Source organism: Microtus ochrogaster, chromosome 2, assembly GCF_000317375.1.
Source record: "Microtus ochrogaster isolate Prairie Vole_2 chromosome 2, MicOch1.0, whole genome shotgun sequence".
NCBI classification, from domain to species: domain Eukaryota; kingdom Metazoa; phylum Chordata; class Mammalia; order Rodentia; family Cricetidae; genus Microtus; species Microtus ochrogaster.
In genome coordinates this window covers 49,170,909-49,189,287 of record NC_022010.1, presented here as the reverse complement: position 1 = coordinate 49,189,287, position 18,379 = coordinate 49,170,909, and the positions used below count along the sequence as shown (strand labels likewise).

At 46.1% G+C, this 18,379-nt stretch overlaps 2 protein-coding genes across 2 annotated transcripts in view; both read left to right on the top strand.

Annotated features, from left to right (window-relative positions):
* Maats1 (MYCBP associated and testis expressed 1) overlaps positions 1-9,880 on the top strand; it is a 44,558-nt gene extending 34,678 nt beyond the window's left edge. Inside the window, exons 12-17 of the mRNA XM_005344978.3 lie at positions 1,299-1,370; positions 2,289-2,435; positions 5,109-5,330; positions 7,468-7,616; positions 8,194-8,285; positions 9,376-9,880. Of these exons, the coding sequence (XP_005345035.1) occupies positions 1,299-1,370; positions 2,289-2,435; positions 5,109-5,330; positions 7,468-7,616; positions 8,194-8,285; positions 9,376-9,566 (873 nt within the window). The 3' untranslated portion in view covers positions 9,567-9,880. The remainder of the gene's footprint in view (positions 1-1,298; positions 1,371-2,288; positions 2,436-5,108; positions 5,331-7,467; positions 7,617-8,193; positions 8,286-9,375) is intronic.
* Positions 9,881-12,491: 2,611 nt separating this feature from the next.
* Nr1i2 (nuclear receptor subfamily 1 group I member 2) overlaps positions 12,492-18,379 on the top strand; it is a 39,122-nt gene continuing 33,234 nt past the window's right edge. The window contains exon 1 of the mRNA XM_005344976.1: positions 12,492-12,774. The gene's annotated coding sequence lies outside the window, so the exon portion shown is untranslated. The remainder of the gene's footprint in view (positions 12,775-18,379) is intronic.

Here is an 18,379-nt window from a genome sequence, read left to right as displayed (position 1 = left end):
TGTCTGTTAAGTCCATTTGCTTCATTACCTCCAATAATTCTCTTAATTCTCTATTAGGTTTCTGTCTGATTGATCTGTCCCTTGGAGAGAGCGGTGTGTTGAGTCTCCTACTACTAGTGTGTGTGGTTTGATGTCTGCCTTGAGTTCTAGTAAGATTTCTTTTACATAAGTGGGTGCTTTTATATTAGGGGCGTAGATAATCAGGATTGAGACTTCATTCTGATGAATTGTTCCTGTTATGAGTATAAAGTGTCAAAAAAAAAAAAAGAGAAAAAGGAAGAGGAGGAGCGAGTGGGAAAAGACAGAGAGGGAGATGGCCTGGCACAGCAACATATCCCTGTAGTCTCAGCACTGGGGGAGGTGGGGTAAGGCAACAGCACCATTCAAATGTATGGGGGACCCCCGTAAGTGGGTGAGGCGTCTCCAGACTATAGCTTTCTTTGGTGGGACCCTGACTGGACCACTCCACACAGTTAAGCCAAGAAAGGCTCCCTCCCCTTACCCTGTGCCTCCCTCTGGTTACCCATAACCTTCCTCCATTGCCTGTTGCTTACCTTTTCATGGAGAGGCCTTATCAGATTTCTAGGTTTGTTTTTGCTGCACTGGACACACCATTTTATAGATGCATACATTGTGTTTTGATCAGGGCTTCCATTCACTCGACTCTAATCCCTCCCTTCTCCTCCACCATGATTTTCTCCTAATTGCAAGGTCTCTTTTGTAAACCCACCAAGTTTGGTGTGTGCACGGGCACAGGGCCCTGTAGTGGAGCATGGCTAGCTTCTCAGGAGTTACATCCCTGCAGAAAGCAGTCCCTCCCCGACTCCCAGCGCCAGAACTGTTGCTGACGGCTCTCAGCACTATGTTCTGATTTGCTAGTAGACCTACCTCGTGTGAAGAGCACCCTGCTCTAGCCACGCCCTTCATTACTCAGAAGCAAACATGAAACCCCAGTGTTAAAGGACATTGTTAGCTGGATTTGTGGATTCAGAACGAGTTTTCTGGGAATGGCTGCAGGTGCAGGGCGAACTTGGCGGTCCCATCATTTCTTTCTTTTAGGCTCTCTTCATGGTGTATTGCTCATAATAAAAGTGATACATTTTAATGATATAGTATTTAATATTTAAATATTAAAAATATTTAAGACACCATGTATTCAATGACAACAGTTCTCTTTCACATCTCAATTCTCAGTTCTCTTTCAATTCTTTTGACATCTCCCACAGTCTCATGCTTGAAAGAGCGTGCGATGCTCTAGCTGCTGCAGTCCTCACCCGCTCCTCCCTTTGTCTCTTTAGGAAGAAGGAGAAAAAGAAATGGCTGTGATCCATCTGCAGAAGTTACTCCGGGGCAGAGTCGTACAGAACATGGTGCGTAGGTCAGACCACAGGCCAGCCTTTCTCCCGCGATCGTGAACCGCGTCTGTGCTTCTGCCAAGGCCAATTCCCGCATGCGCCTTGCCCTCCTATTCCGGGGCCACACAAGGTCAAGATGAGCGGAATCACCTGCCCGTCCTGTGCCACAGTTGTAACTTGGGCTATGTGAACTCTTTTTTCTTTTGTGGAATTGCTAACTCCCCAGATATGCACATCTGAATTTTGATGGTTAGAACATTATAAACCAAGAGGGACTCCCTGAATTTTGATGGTTAGGACATTATAAACAAAGAGGGACTCCCTCATTTTCTATTATGCCTTAAAACAATTGAGTTCTCATAGAGTGAGCAATATTTGTGTAGGAAGCACAAAGTCGTTATAGTTTTGAGCTATATACCCGTGTGTATTCTTTTTTTTTTCTTTCTTCCTACCAGAAATCTCATTTCAGAAGGAAGTAGTTTGAGTCTGAGGGATTTTCCCTTAACAGGCAGCAGCCCCAGTGCTGGTCCTGACTCTAAGCTTTGGCCAGATAATCTCTGCGGCTGCAATAGACACACCTCACTTTAAAACACACAAATCCCTCTTCCACGCCTTTCCCTCCTGAGGCCGCCAGTTCTTGAGAGACTGCGAGTCCAGGGCAGCTAGTGAGCGCCTGCGCTCAGCCCCGTGCTTCCTCTCCTTAATCCGCGGAGAAGCTTGCAGATCCCTCAGACAGCGGATTGTGTGCTGTGAACCCAGGGGTTAGTTCATCAGAAAAGCAAACTGGCCTCAAATAGTGCCGTCGTTTGTTTTTGTTTGCTTTGTCTTTTTAAAGAGGGCGCAGTAAGTGAGCTGCAGAACCTGCGGCTCGCACTTGCCTCCCAGCTCACCACGCGGCTCTGGTAACAGGTAACTGGATTTGTTTTGGTGCAGATGTTTGAGGGCAAAGAGAAGCGGCTGGAGTTGATCATGGAGTTGCGCACCAGCCACGCCCTGCAAGAGGACGACAAGCTAGTGAAGAAAGCGGAGAAGCAAGTGACCCTGGCCCTGCAGAGGCAGCGGAACCTGCATGAGAACAAGGTTTTGTCCTTTGTGCCCTTTGTGGCTTGCTGTGCCTTCCCTTCTAGGGGCGGCTACTGTCCCGTGAACAGTGCTGTAATAACAATAGATGAAAAGATTCTAGCAATTGTTCTACAGCCCGGGCACACAGCATTCTGCAGCAGCCTGCATTAGTGGGGTGTGTCCTCGCTGAATCTAACGGGTGCTCTTGCTTTACTTAAAAAATAGAAAGAAACCTCAAAACCAAACCAAACAAATACACTTTTTCCAACTTTAAGATTTCCCCTTTCGATTTATCTGAAGCATTGACTAATGCTGCCCAAGTCCCTGAAGCCTGGATATAGTGGAATGTCTAAAGGAGTAACAGCAGCAACACAAAAGTAACATGAAAAAGCACAGTAAGAGGTTTCTTTTAAAACATTGACCCTTAATTGTAGAACTTTGGAGCCACATGAATTGCTCCTGCTGGTTGAGGTACCCATTAAATACGCCACTGTCTCACCACGTTTGGCGACTTCTGTCAGGCTCTCCTGCTCTGCCATCTGACATAACTAACAATGGCACCCCCCCCCCATCCAGCATTCATCTCTCCGTGATCACTCTCAAGTGTCACCGACTATACCACAGTTATCTCCTCCTATTCCCAGATGTCTGCAAACCAAGCCTAAAGTGAATCGATTTGCTGGTTAGTGTTAAAGTAGTAGCACTTACAGCAGCACTGTTTGACCAGCTTTTAATAAGCACACTCAACTCCCATGCTAAATGGGAACTGAGCACAAATGAGAAGCTCAACTTGGGAATGACAGCGGCTTTACTGTTTTATACAGCAGCAATGCCATCGGTGTCCAGTGGGCTTGGGGGAGTAGGCGCAGGTGAGGCAGTAAGAGCATCCCAAGCTGTGCCACCTAAAAGTAGGACCGATGAAAGTTGAGGCTACTGTGGACCTGGAGTGTCTGACTCGGGTGGTCCTGGAGTCTTGGAGATGTTTGGACAGGATGGTAAGCCATGAAAGCAGGAGGTCCTGGGGTGCGACGGGGAAAATGCCCTCCTTAGCCCTTTGAGGTGCATGGAGCTAAGCCGACTCTGAGTAGATATTTAGGTCAACCGAGCTGGATGAAATGTCTGTTGGGAAATAGTGTCGCTCCTCCGAAGACTGCGTATCTCCGGTCCTATCAAGGTACCCAGTGCAGGGACCTGAGGGAGGGTGTGCTCCACAGGTTTAGCAATGCTGGTCTCGCTACCTCTTTCCACTTCTGTGGGTAACTGTCCAGGAAACACAGCTTCACTTCATGAGGAATTAGTGCTACAGCTGCAGCAGAATGCCTCCCAAGCGCATTTGCTTTCAAATTGTGTTTCCCGACCCTATCATCCCTGGCTATGTTCCCTGCAAAGGAATGGGGCTGGGCATGAAAAGGCTGCTGTTAGCACCCACCCCTACCCTGGAAGTGAAAGCGTTTTGGTCCATGATGACAGGCAGAGAAGCCACCATCTCTGGGCTGAGCATCCACTGTTGATACATGAGCAGTGACGTGCCCTAGCTTTACCTGTCTGCACCCCTGTTTAAAACAAAACAAAACAAAACAAAACAAAAAACATTGAGCTTCAGGACTTGAAAGTATGTGTGGGTGAGGATGGGGATGAGGGAGCTGGCCTAACAACTGCCCTTGACAGATGGCCTCAGCCAGTGACCTCATTGCCCCCAAGACCCAAGACTATCCCTTCCCTTTAGACGCAAACCAGAGGGGTGCAGAGTAGAGCCCTCAGTGCTAAAGTGGCATGTGGTGGGGAGATGGAGGACTGTCCCTTACGTTTAGGAGAGGGAAGCCAAGCAGGTAAGGCATCTTAAACACATTTCTGTGTGAAAGCCCGGACACGAATATCCACATACCAGTGACTTCCTCCTGGCCAAGCTCCCTACGGGCCCATTATTTTACCCCAACAATATACGGACATCTAAGCTTTATTCTGTGCTGGTTTAAAGATAATTGTTAATAGTTTTGAAGTTATTTTTTTAAAGATTTATTTATTTATTATGTATACAACATTCTGCCTCCATGTATGCCCACATGCCAGAAGAGGGCACCCGATCTCATAACAGATGGTTGTGAGCCAATATGCGGTTGCTGGGAATTGAACTCACAACCTCTGGAAGAGCAGCCAGTGCTCTTAACCACTGAGCCATCTCTCCAGCCCCTAGTTTTGAAGTTATTAAAAGTTTAGAAAGTACCATGGTTTTTCACTTTCACGCTATTCATTGTTTTTAAAGCTCTTCAAGTTGGTAGGCAAAGAGCAGATATTTAAAAATTAAAAGTTCTCATGAGTGAATTTCTAGGAAGTTCTACTTTATTAAATTGAATGCAATGTTAACGTCTTGTCTTCCTTCATGTCTGACTTTCTGCATAAAATTGAACCAAAAATTACATTGTGTGTCTTGCTGAGACAATGTTTCAGTAAGCCATCTTCACGACTTGAGAACTGTGAACCCTGAGGACTTTCTCAGCTCTGCTTTCTCATGTCTAAGTTTGTGTTACATTTTCCAACAAGTGCCCAGGGATGGGGGTCACCGGGGCATGGTATTCCTGGTGAAGGCTGTTCTAACAAGAAGTTGCCTTGCTTGGTTATTCTGGGTCACCCAACACTTAAGAACCACCGCTCTGAGTGGAGCTCGCTCTTAAAGTCTTTCTCGTTCTTAAGTTGTCAGTCATTGAAAACCACCTGGGCGACCTGGAAGGAAGAGTGCTGGCGGACATGCTTGACTTCCTGTCCAAAGAGCTGGTGAGGCTGCAGGAGGAGAGGAGGATCCACGCCTTTGCGATGCTGGCTGAGCGCCAACGGCGCATGCGGGAGGCCGAAGAAAGTGGTCGGCGGCAGGTGGAGCAAAGGCGCCTGCAGCAAGAGGACCAGATATTCATGGAGGCAAGTGGGGCAGCGGGGCGTAGTAAACATCCTAGATCCAGGGCTTCCGGGGAGCCAGGTTTAACCAAAGACATCTCATACTGGCATGTCTCGCGAAATCGTACAGACACTTCATGATTTAAATGGGACTTCGGTTTGTTTTCATCTTGTTTCCACACTCTACACTAAAGAGTACAAAGGCATTGTGGGTACTCTGGAGGGAAGACGCAGGCACAGCCCTTCCCTCCTGCAATTTAAATAGCAAGGAACCTGCACATAATTATAGAATTAGAAATTCTATGAAGGAAGAAGCGACGCAACGAATGGGGTCCTCTTTAAAGTATATGATCAAGAGTGGCGACTAGTCCATGGCTCACGTGACTGACTGCTCCGTTGGGAGGTAGGTAGGTGGAGAGGATGACGGGTCAGGGGCAGAATCAGGAGTTCATCAGAATCTTAGCTTGGGACAGTCGAGTGGAAAGGCAGAGATTTCAGTCTCATCGGGAAGGACACAAAAGAGTTAACAACGTTTTTGGTTTGACTTAAGGACCGCTTTGTGTGAGCACATCTGTGACTGGTATTTCTCTCCCCTTCCTCATCTCTGTGTTATAACCCAGCTATTTAGTGTCCTGTGTCTTTATAGCTTGCTTCCTGAATAAGTACTCAGCTTCACGAGGGCAAGTGTGCCATGTACTTACACTGTGCTCTCTGCACCACCATCGTGGGCCCTGGACACACTAGACATTTCACAAATATGTCTTGGGTGATACTGTATTACCCTGCCGTTAAGACACTAACATCAGGAAGGCATGGGGCTTAAGGTTGATATTCGGGTTCAAGGTACATAAAGAGTAAGTATCATGCTGGGCAGTGGTGGTGCACACCTTTAATCCCAGCACTCCGGAGACAGAGGCAGGTGGATCTCTGTGAGTTTAAGGCCAGCCTGGTCTACAGAGCTAGTTCCAGGACAGGCTCCAAAGCTACAGAGAAACCCTATCACATACTTAGGTTACACTTTTGGGCCCTCTAAGAAACAGGCCACACAGGTCTGGGTGCCTACCAGCAGCCCAAGCAGAGTTCTGGGTATTATGTCAGGTTCAAAGAAATATTGAGACATAAAAATGCTTTTGCCTCCATGAGACTCACAGTTTGTTGAGACAAAGACACACACGCAAAGCAGTGTTGATGCTGGTAATACTTTCTGTGTGTGTGTGTGTACACACACGCATGCATGTGTGTGAAACAAACAAAGCTAAGTGGTTTTGCCTGAGATTACATAGTTAGTGAGCAAAATTCTAAAGCTAAATAAGCACTCACTAGGACCCTCATGAAAGTGGACACAGGCTGTGGTCAGGAAGGACCCCGTGGTCTTCTTAGGCTCTAGCAGCGACTATATGGGTACTGATTTTATCCTAATTCATTATACTGTATGTACATTTATGTGCTCTGCGTAGCAAAAAACCGTCTGCATTCTATCTCATAATTTCAAGAAATCTTCAAGAAATGAGTAAGGGCCATTATGACCTGGAACCCTTCCCCTTTCTGCTCCACAGCCTCTAAAATATGGCCCTTGTGGCAACTTAAGGTCACTACTGTCTGCAAAGGTTTCGTGTCCATAAAATAAAACATAAAAAGAGAGAGAAGGAATGGGGGAAGCTAAGTCTTTCTTGGGCATATCACCTCAGCTCGCATTGACTTGGCCTGGCCTTGTCGAGTTTCCTACAGACACTGGAACCAGGAAATGTAGGCCTTGTGTACCTGTTTGCCCCGCTGAAGTCCCAAGATTCTGTTATTTAAGATAAAAGACAACAAGGGTATTAGGAGATATTCCTTAACCTCTGCTCCAGTTAGGTGGCCTGGCCAAGTCACACAACTGATAAGGACAACCGGGATCCAAACCAGGTTTTTGATCATCATAATTTTGTAGAGCTTTTAACCATCATCCAAGTAAGACCCAGGATCCAAGTTATGAGATGGGCTAAATGGCTTGGGCTGCCCAGAAAACATAGGTAGATGGATGAGAAACAGAGCAGTGACTTAATGAAAGAAATAGATGAACTGTGAGATCATCAAGCAATGTCTGGGTGGTTTCTGTACTGGCAACAATAGAAGTTCTTAAGCGGTATATATATATATATATATATTTTAATTTCTGCAGGTGATTAAAGTCCACCAAAGCACTGTGACCTCCTACCTGGAAGACATCATCCTGAACACTGAGGAGAGAACTGCGGAAGAACAAGCCAGGGCCGAAGTTGAGAGGATCGCCGAGGACATCAATGACATCGCCTATGCAATGGAAAGCCGGTACGCATCACAGAAAAGACTGGGAAATGGATGATGACATCACTGTTATTCAACTGTAGTCCTCCAGACCCTCAGGCCCCACCAGAATATATAAGCCACGCCTCTGATGTTTGTTGCTTTGCTAGCAGACCTCACTGGGACTCAACATGCCCATACCCCTCTTGGTAGGAGCACTGTGGACTGAATCCTTCGTTTTCCTCTATCCTTCTGGTCCGTTTCCATTCTATACATTACAATACTCAGAACATAAAAGCAGAGTAGATATATGTATTTGACATATATTTGATTATTTGGACCGAATCCCAGTATGTTTTAGACTTCCAAGTATTTGCTGAATTTTTAACATATGCCTCATAGCAGGCAGGATGAGGTCAAATTCTAATGTTTGTATGAAGTCAAACAAGCTTGCCAGGAATGTGCTCTTTCAGGTCATCCAATCAAGGGAAAGATGACAGTGGCATTGAGGAAGGGCTTGTGTAGGTCACGTGGGTCTCGGTGCCTATCAGCAGCCCAAGCAGAGAAAGCAGGAGTTCATGTTTTATTTATCTGCTCATTTGTTTTTGATGTTCTTTTCCAGTCGAGCGTCTCCTCAGTCAGAGGAGATTGTTGCCGAGTTGGTTTATAGTTTTCTCATCCCAGAGGTACAGAAAGACTTCGTCAAGGAGAAAGGTAAGGGGTGTAATTCTAGACAAAGGTGGAGTGGCATTTCATCTTTATTTTAATAAATAAAGCTTGCCTGAGGATCAGAAAAGTAAACCAGCCCCCCTCGCCAGCCGTACAGACCAGGCAGCAATGACACACACCTTTAATCTCAGTAGCCACACTAGCTTGCCTGTGTTCTCTCGGTGTCTATAAAAACCCTTGCATGATCTTAAGTGTCTTTTGGCCATTTGAACTTCTTCTGTTGAGAATTCTCTGTTCAGCTCAGTGCCCCATTTTATAATTGGGTTGATTAGCCTTTTACGGTTTGTTTCTTGAGTTCTTTATATATTTTGGAGATCAGACCTTTGTCAGTTGCGGGGTTGGTGAAGATCTTCTCCCAGTCAGTGGGTTGCCTTTTTGTCTTAGTGACAGTGTCCTTTGCTTTACAGAAGCTTCTCAGTCTCAAGAGGTCCCATTTATTCAATATTGCCCTTAGTGTTTGTGCTGCTGGGGTTATACGTAGGAAGTGGTCTCTTGTGCCCATGTGTTGTAGAGTACTTCCCACTTTCTCTTCTATCAGGTTCAGTGTGTTCGGACTGATATTGAGGTCTTTAATCCATTTGGACTTGAGTTTTGTGCATGGTGATAGATATGGATCTATTTTCATTCTTCTGCAGATTGACATCCAGTTTTGCCAGCACAATTTGTTGAAGATGCTCTCTTTTTTCTTGTATACTTTTAGCTCCTTTATCGAAAATCAGGTGTTCATAGGTTTGTGGGTTAATGTCAGGGTCTTCTATTCGATTCCATTGGACGACTTCTCTGTTTTTATGCCAGTACCAAGCTGTTTTTAATACTGTAGCTCTGTAATAGAGTTTGAAGTCAGGGATGGTAATGCCTCCAGAAGTTCCTTTATTATATAAGATTGTTTTGGCTATACTGGGCTTTTTGTTGCAATGAGTCATTTTTATTGAGCACAGTAAACCCAAAACAGAAAATATGCATTTTGTATATATATATATATATATATACATATATATATATACCCCTATCTTAAAAACGCTGAGGGACGATTTCGAGCAGAAAAGTAAAAGCTTCTCCTGTTGCTTTGGTTCAGTGAGGCTTGCGCAGCGAAAGCACATTCTCGCGGCCCATCAGATCATTCAAAGCTACACGGAAGCTATGATCCAGAAGACCGCCGCTGAGGAACAGCTGGGAGCGGCCCTTACGCAAGAGACGCAAGAGACTCAAGAGGCCAATGAGAGCTCAGCATCTGACCCACCAACTGAAGAACATACTCCAAGCTAGGGAAGCAACTAGGCGAGCCTGACGTTTCCATCCGGAAGAGAGCCCCGGAGGAGGAGAAGCAGCTCCTTCAGTTGGGGACACTGCTCAACCAAGTGTGCCGTGAATGGACTGGCCCTTGTTTACAAAAAGAATGGAGCACTTCCACCGAAACTGACTCCTCTCATCTGGGCTAGGCTACGTATTGTTGTGTTTATTAGAAAGTTAGCGTTGGTTCTATAGCAGTTGTATTCTTGCGATCTAAAAAGTTAGGCTGTAGGTTATCGGGGAGGGGCCTTTTATCCTATGAGTGTACTCTTCCACGAATAAAGCATCATGGAACATGTGAACACTGTTTGCAAAACTTGTTCTCACAGAGACGGACCAGGTGCACCATGGTGCCTTGTGCTCCCTGTAAGCAGAGATGGAGCGTGATGCAGAACCTGCCGAGTTCAACCCAAACATCTACAGTGCACCCCGGGGGGGGGGGGCTGGTGTTAGCCTCAACTAAATGTTCATATGCACAAAACTGAGGAGGTTCATATTCGGCATGGGGCTGCTCAGTTGGCATAGAAGACAGGAACACACCAGGTAGGCATACGACCTGCCTAGAATACAAACACCACATCCCAGAGGCTAGAATCTCTTGTAATAATTTTGTTGACTTAGCTTCCAGCGGCCCCCAAATGGATCGTCCCAACTAGAAAAGTTAGCATGCTGAGGGAGACTCACAACTGTGGGTACCTGGTGGGCACAAACAGTGTGTCTGCAAGTCATCCCGGTAGAGACGTGTTTTAGCAGTCAGGGCCATTTTTACCGTAAGTAGTGAGTTGCTTGGTAACCCAGCTGACACATAGCACATGATCTACCAGGAGAGCAGAACCAGAGAGTCCTGCATGATCCGTGGTTGGTACATACAATATTTGTCAGTAAGAAAGGTAAGACAAAACCATAAAAGATATTGAAAATAAGCCAAAGAGAAGCAGAGGAGAACCAGAAACAGTGCACATCACCCCCGTGTCTGCATGCCACCTTTGTCCAGGCATACTTTGCATAGAACATGTTCTTCAAGGAAGAGAAGGCAGGATGCAGAGAGAAGGTTCCTCATAGAGTAGCGACCACGGCCAAAGTACACTGCAAGTCCTTAGGAAAGCGTCACCTGGGAGCCGGCTTTGTCCTCTGCTGCACAGCAATCAACAACAACAATAGCAAACTATTCTCCGTCAACAGCTCTGCCCCGGATTTCGGTGGGAGTCAAGAGTATGGTTGAAAATATTTCAAAGTTACAAATCAACCTAACCTACTATTAGATCACCTGTGTTCCACCCCACCCACTTTAAGGTAACTTTAAAAAGGGAGGTGGGTAGGCAAAAAACGTATGTGGTATGAACAGAAACCAGGCTGTATACCGTTACAAAGGCATGGGTTCTGCTTCAAGTGCCTACTTTGCTGGTGTTCTGGCTGGGGTTCCCTCAGTGACAGATGGTGTCCTGGATGAGAAAGTTAGATAAACCCTTTCCTGTCGTCCCCTGAGTTTCTTTTGGGCACCGTGTTTATCACAGCAACAGAAAGCAAACTAGGGGTATGTGTCCTCCAAAGAAAAAAAGGAGAGGGTCCCTCTGAGTCTACCCCATGGGGACCTCTGTGCTCTGAAGGTCAGTTTGAGCCACACACACCCAAGAAGGATGTTAAGAGATTTTGAGAAAGACCATTGGGCAGGTTGATAAACTCCTGACTTCCTTCGACTTCACCTGTATTTACACTCTTGGTGTGTCTGACTCTGGTTTTTTTATTTATAACATATAAGATCTGCCTGCTTCTGCCTCGATTAAAGGCATGCGCCTCCACAGCCCGGCTCATAACTTCCCATTTTTATATGAGATGTAAACCTAGACCTTTGTGTGCTAGAAGAGCTTGGAGAGATGATAAAAGCTGTAATAATTTACCTGTGGCTCAAGGACTTCTGGCCTGCTGCCCGCCTCAGCTGGAATCCTGCCCACTCTCCTCGGCTACAAAAGTGCCAGTCAGAACCGGAAGACCTACCTCTGATCTTGGAAGTCTGTGTCCCTTTCTAGCTTTCCCAGCTTCTTAGGCTGTGACCCTCTCCTGCTACCCCAGAGCTCACTACATAGGCTGTTTCTTCTGGGGACTTCAATCTCTATTTCAATATAGGGCCCCGTTGAAGGCTAAGGCAACCTTGAGGGTGGTGGAGTTTTTAAGCAACAGCTTCCCAATCTTGGAAGGTTTGGGGGAAGAAAACATCACTCAAAGCCTTCCTGTTGACCCAGCGGTGGTGGCGCACGCCTTTAATCCCAGCACTCGGGGGCAGAGGCAGGCGAATCTCTATGAGTTCAAGGCCAGCCTGGCTACAAGAGCTAGTTCCAGGACACCTAGGGTTGTTACACAGAGAAACCCTGTCTTGGAAAAAAAAAAAAAAAGCCTCAAACCAAAAAACCAAAAAAACTTTTCCTGCTGGGCCAGTTCCTAGCCCGTCTTCTAGGAGAGTCTGAGGAAAGAAGAAGCTCTCAGAACTTTCTCAACGGTCCAGTTCCCTGCTCCTAGATAGCGTTCTGCCCTGAGGTCGGAACTGGGAACTCCTACCTGTCTTGTAGCCCTCGCCTTTGTTTTCCTGCTCCACCCCGCTTCTCACATGAACGCGCCAGGATCGCAACTGCTGTCCCAGAAAGTGACTTAGAAAAATAGCACGTTAGGAACTGTAGACTCCAAGACACCTTATCTCCAGAGACAAACACCCTCAGAGAGGCAGGCCCAGGCCCAGAATTAGGGCAGACACTTAAAACACCCTTTCCTTTATATGTTTTACAGTGATGGAAACTGTGAAAAAAAAGGAGGGTGTATAACAAGAGTAAATACGGTAATCTGGTCATGACTAGTTCAGGTGCTGGACTTGGGACTTAGGAGTGCCATCTGGGGCCTCTTGGGGTGAAATGTGGGCAAGAAAAACCGTAGCTCCTATGGCCGGGGACGCCATAGCCTAAGATTAGCCAAGAAGGAGGAGTGGAGACATTGGTCATTTTTCTAGCAAGAGGCTCACCCTCTCCGTGGGAGCTCGACCTTGGACCATACGAAACACTACAGGCTTAAACCGAGACCTCTGCGTGCGACCAGGCAGCCACTGCGGGTGTGCCAAGCTCCGACAGAGCCCTCGTTCCTGATTCTTCAAAGTGGACCCCAAGGGAGAAATCCAACGAAAACAGTGGCCCCCAAGCAGGTACGATTTTGCTTTCTTTCTCTTTCTGGGAGTCAAGTGCCTCCTGTCTCTGTCTGGAAGGTTTATGGGAGCAGGGCTGAGGTCAGCGATGAGATCTGGAGCAGGGTGCAACCTTGTATTTTCCTCTCCTCCTTGCTGGGTTAAATACAGCGCGAAGACAGTTGCTGGACATGGAGCCAGGAGGCCCTTCTACCTGGCCTACATTTGTGTTGCAGAGGAATTATCAAAAAAGAGAAGCCTTACTTTCTGCAGGTGCTCTCAGGTGTTAGACGGCAACCAAGCCCCTCTGTAACAGGATTGGAGTCCCTGTAGAAAATAGCACTGCTGAAGACTGTGAGAACCAGGAACGATTAACCCTGGCTCCTAGAGCTTGGCAGGTTAGCATTGGCGGATACAGTGGAAGACGGCAGCAGGACAGTCACAAGGCCTCACATCCTCAACACCCACTGTGCCTACCTCTGTAAGGAGCCAGCACTTGCCCCCATGTCAGAATCATCCCCGTGTATGCTCAGCATCCTTAGGCCCCCTCTCTGCCCCACAGGGCAGTTAGAGATACTGCTGTGAGGCTCCCACACACCTAGGACTTCTTAGGAGACACCTTGAAGACTGCCAAACTTCCCTCTGAGTTTCAAGTGTGCTGCTGGCCTTTCCCCAGGCTCAGCTGTTTTTCATTGCTGCTGGAAAGGTGAATGGCCACCACCCAGATGAAAGGTGGCTGGACTATCTACACTGAGATAAATGTTTGGTCTCTAATATGATGTGGCCAAAGTCTAAATTATTCTGAGCAAGGCCTCTGAGTCTGTGGCTTACCCAGTTGGCAATAGGAAGACTATTTATTATACTAAGTACTTGCTTAAAAATGCTTCAGTTACCTGGTGAACTTAATCTAAACTGGCATCACCATATTATAACTCATAGGCCAAATCTGGGCCGTCAGCTGTTATTTATCAATAAAGTTTTATTAGGACACAATGTCATGTGGCTGCTTTTGCCCTAGAACAGCAGAAGCAAGTGGCCTTCACAGAAAACACTTGCCAACTGGTCTAAAGGCAATCAACTTGATGCTAAATGATTGTGAAATAAACATAGACCGCCACAAAACCAGTTAGGCAGTTTCTGTAGGGGGTCAGTGTTTACATTGCCAGGTCATTAATGATCGCAGGCTCCTCGTAGAATGAAAAAGCAGTGTAAATTCAGCTAACTGACTTCACCCATGCCCATTCTGCCAATCCTAATCCTCAGCTCCCACCAAAGCAACTGGCATGATGTGTTTATGCCAGACCACAATTCTGGCATTCATGTTCATATACATAAATAGAATACACATAAGTCTAACAAACAGAATTGTTGTCCTGTTATCTTCATTCTGTGTCTCCACTACACGTGATATAGAGATTTCCCATGTCCACATTAAACCCGGTCTCATTTATTTTAAGTGCTTTGAGATATTTCAGTGTATATTTTAAATTTTTTTATTACCTGCATGCATGTGTGCGCATGCATACGTGCCACGGCATGCACTTGGGAAGTCAGGGGACCTCTTGCGGGAGTCAGCTCTCTCCTTTCACTCCGTGGGTTCCAGGGAAGGAGCTCACGTCTTTGGGCTTGATGGCAAACCCTGTCTCCCTGAATATGTTCGTGACTGGTCCCTCCAGCCTTCCTGCTGCCCCCCTCTGCAAAGATTCCAAGCCTCGGAGGCAGAGGTGTAATAAGCTCTTCCTTTAGAGCTGAACACGCCACTGTCTTACTATCTGTATGCTGACCAGTTGAGCCTAGTAATCAAAAACTGCAAGAAAGGAGCTTTTCTGACAAAGGTCGGAAGATAAACTAATCCATGCACTCAGGGTGTAGTTTAATACTATGTTTATTTAGCAGAGTACTAACCTTGGGTTTGCCTCCAGAGTCTATGTCCTAGACAGCCATGGGGTCTTGGTGCAGTTAATTGTACCTGGTATGAATTCTACTTTGTGAAGTGGACATTAAACCCAACAGAAAGCTGTTGCTTACTCCTGTAACATTCCCGCCATGAATGCGCCAAGGAGCAGAAAGCGCCAGGTCAGTCTTGCAGGGTTCAGTTGCAGGGGAGGACGGTGGATGACTTTTCTCCCCTGGTTGTATGCGTTGAACCTCTCATGACTATTAAAGCTACTCAGTGGCGATGAAGATTCCAAGTCAGGACTAGCCTGATTTCTCCATGTCTCAGGACCCAAGTGTGCAGGGTCTGCATCCATAGTCTTGTCATGGAGGTCTGGAGGGAAACCAAGAGCAATGACAGCAACCTGCCATGTTTGGGCGGGGTCTGTGAAGCTACACTGACAGCTTGAGGAGAGGTAGCCCATACCAGCTCCAGACTTCTTTATTTTATAGCCTCCGGCATTGCCTTCCCCCTTCTCCCATTACAGGCTGGCTCCATTTAAACTCCTTTAACATGTGAGTATATTTCAGGAAGCTTCCATAGCATTTGGTTGAATGTGACTTTTTCAAAGGTCTTTAGTGTCAGTTATCCCTCCTCTACTCTGCCTTCCCATCTTCCGCCCCATTTAACCCTTCCTTTTCCATTACTCCTATTTCTTCTTTACACCACCTTGTTCTAACCCCCCTTGAAACCCTTCCTCCATGCCCCCTTACTAATTCTCTGCCTCCTATGGATACTCCCGCTTAAACACACACATCTAAAGAGTCAAAGCCAGCATCCTCAGAGGAGAAAGAAAATGTGACATTTGTCTTTCTGGGTCTGAGTTACCTCACTCAGAATGGCTATTTCTAGCTCCATCCATTTACCTACAAAGTTCGTTTTTCTTTACAGCTGACTAATATCTCATTGTGTATTATACATTTTCTTCTCATCAGCTGATAGACATCTAAGCCATTTCTATGTCCTAGTCATTGTGAATAGAGTAGCAATGGGTATAGATTTTAACTTCCCTGATTATAAGGTTGAATATGGGCATTTTTAAAAATTTTAATTTATGGTCATGTGTCTGTTCCTGAAAGTCCATACATGCACAGAGGTCAGAAGTATCGTGTGCCCTGGAACTGGGGTACAGGTGCTTGTGAGCTGCCATGTGGTGGGAACCACACTCTGATCTTCTGCAGGAGCAGTAAGTGTTCTTATTTTCTGAGGTGTCTCTCCAGAATTTATATAATTCTGGGCCATAGTGTTTCTTTTTATTTTGTTCTTTATTTTTAATTATTTTCTCAAGACAGGGTTTCTTTCTCTGTGTAGTCCAAGCTGTCCTGGAACTTACTCTGTAGACTGGGCTGGCCTCACACCCAGAAATCTACCTGCCTCTGTCTCCAGTTCTGGGATTATATGTATATGCCACTACCAACCAGCCTGTTTTTCTTTTCCTCAAGTTGTCTTTTCATGTTCTTAGCTCGTTGGTTTTTTTTTATTTGTTCAGTTTTTGAGATAAGGTCTTATGTAACAGAGGCTGGCCTCAAATTTGCTGGAGCTAGGGCAAGCCTTGAACTCCTGACCCTCCTCCCTCCACCTCCTAAATGCTGGCATCACAGGTCTGTGGCTCCATGCCCAGCCTTTGCTCTTCTTGTATTGAGTCTTCTTCCTCATCGGAAGGGGCCTGTTGCTTAGACTTGGAGCTAATTTAGTCCAGAGTTGTGAGTTTCCTGAGTAACTTGTTCAATTTGCGGTATCCTCCTGCCCACGGTGCAGTGACCTGACATGGGGAATTGGCTTTCTGACCTCTGTCTTTCTCTGGGAGGATTGTTGTCAGCCTTCAGGATTATGAAGGTATTTTAGCAAACTTTTCGTATCATTTGAAAATAGATTTGTAGTTTGCATGGACTATATTTCAGTGGATTATTCTGGTGCCTTCATTTGATGATCATCTGTCCCTGATTGAAGCATTACCTTTGTCACACAGTATGATGCTTTGTCTTCCTAGAAACCCTCCCCCTGAGCTCATTCCATTATGGATTTCATATTTTTTAATTTTTCTCCTGGAGACCTATTTTATTTCAGCTATTTTATTTGGTTACTGTTTTGAACTCTCTTAATCTAGACAGATTCTATTAATTCTTAATCTAGATTAAGATTCTCTTAATCTAGGGATCTAGAGATTCCTTTGGAATTTCTAGATAGCCAACCATATTTTCTATGTACAATAAGAGTCATGTTCTGTTACTTCTTATACAGTTTAATTTTTCCTTACCGCTTTTTGATGACCTTTGTGCATAAAATGAGCAATAGTCAGGACAGAGAGTAGTCTTGGGTTGATGCAGTCAACCAAATGGTCTTTACACCGTACTTCTTTGTTCAGTTTTTGAGATTCATTTTTATTTTATTTCTACAGTCGTCTTGCCTGCATGTATGTGTGCACCACGAGTGTGCTTGGTGGCTGTGGAGGCAGAAGAGGGTATTGAATTCCCTTGAACTGGAATTGCAGATTGTTGTGAGCTGCTATGTGGCTTCTAGGAATCAAACCCAGGTCCCCTGGAAGAGCAGCCAGTCCTCTTAACTGCTGAGCCATCTTTCCTGTCCCCGGCACACTATAATTCTAAGGAATGTCGAACATGGAAATGTAATATTCTTGCCATGCTCCTAACTTGAATTCCATATTGTAAATTCCTTTCTCCCGGAATCTTCTCTGTTGGACTCCTTGAAGTTGTGGCTGACTCCACTTCCCTCTAGGGGATTTCAGTACCGACTAGGACCCCTATTAGCTTGGGAGCTACTGACCACACAGGAGGTATAAACTGGAACTCAGGTCAATTTGATTACGGTCTTGTCGGGAATTCTCAAATTCCCTTTCAACCTCGCTTGGAACCACACCAGGAAAGGCCATGAGCTGCTGTGTTGGCCTCTGTGGCGTCACACCGAGGCACTAACCCTGAGGATACCCTGGCTCTTGCGGAAGGTCATGACCTGACCCATCAGGCCTCTGGTGTTCCTGTATCACCCCTGGCTCCAGGTCTGGAGGCAATAACCCTATCTGATGGCACTGGTGATAAAACCTGTACTTTCACTTTAATGAGGAGCTTGTTTGTGTATAAAGGCCTGGGGGTGGGGGCTGGAGAGCTGGCTCAGCAGTTAAGAGCACTACTTGTTCTTTCAAAGGTCCTGAGTTCAATTCCCAGCAACCATATGCTGGCTCACAACCATCTGTAGTGAGAGCTGGTGCCCTCTTCTGGCCTGCAGACACATGTGTAGGCAGAACACTGTATATATAATTAATAAATCTCTGGGAAGTACTCTGCGTTGAGCGCGTGGAATTCTTGTCTATTCATCCTGGTTAACCGAGAATTTTAAAATCCTGAGTGGGTGTCGCGTCCTAGAGATGACTTTTATCCTCTTAGTCTCTCTGTCTTCTTTGTGAAGAGGAGAAAAGAGACAAGATCTCCTCACCCCTCCTCCTGAGTTCAGAGTCGGGACACTTCTATATCGCCAAGTTCCTGAGAGAACAGTGAGGGTGCCTATGAGTTCACACACATGTTCCACAGACAGAAAGCAACCCTCTCCATGCCGCGGCTCGAGCTCTTCTTAAAGAATAATTCTAAGAAACAGAGTGTAGTAACAAGGACTTCCCTGGAAGCCGTACTTGGAAAGGCAGGAGCGGGTGGCAGCAGGGGCAGGGGGAGGGGGAGG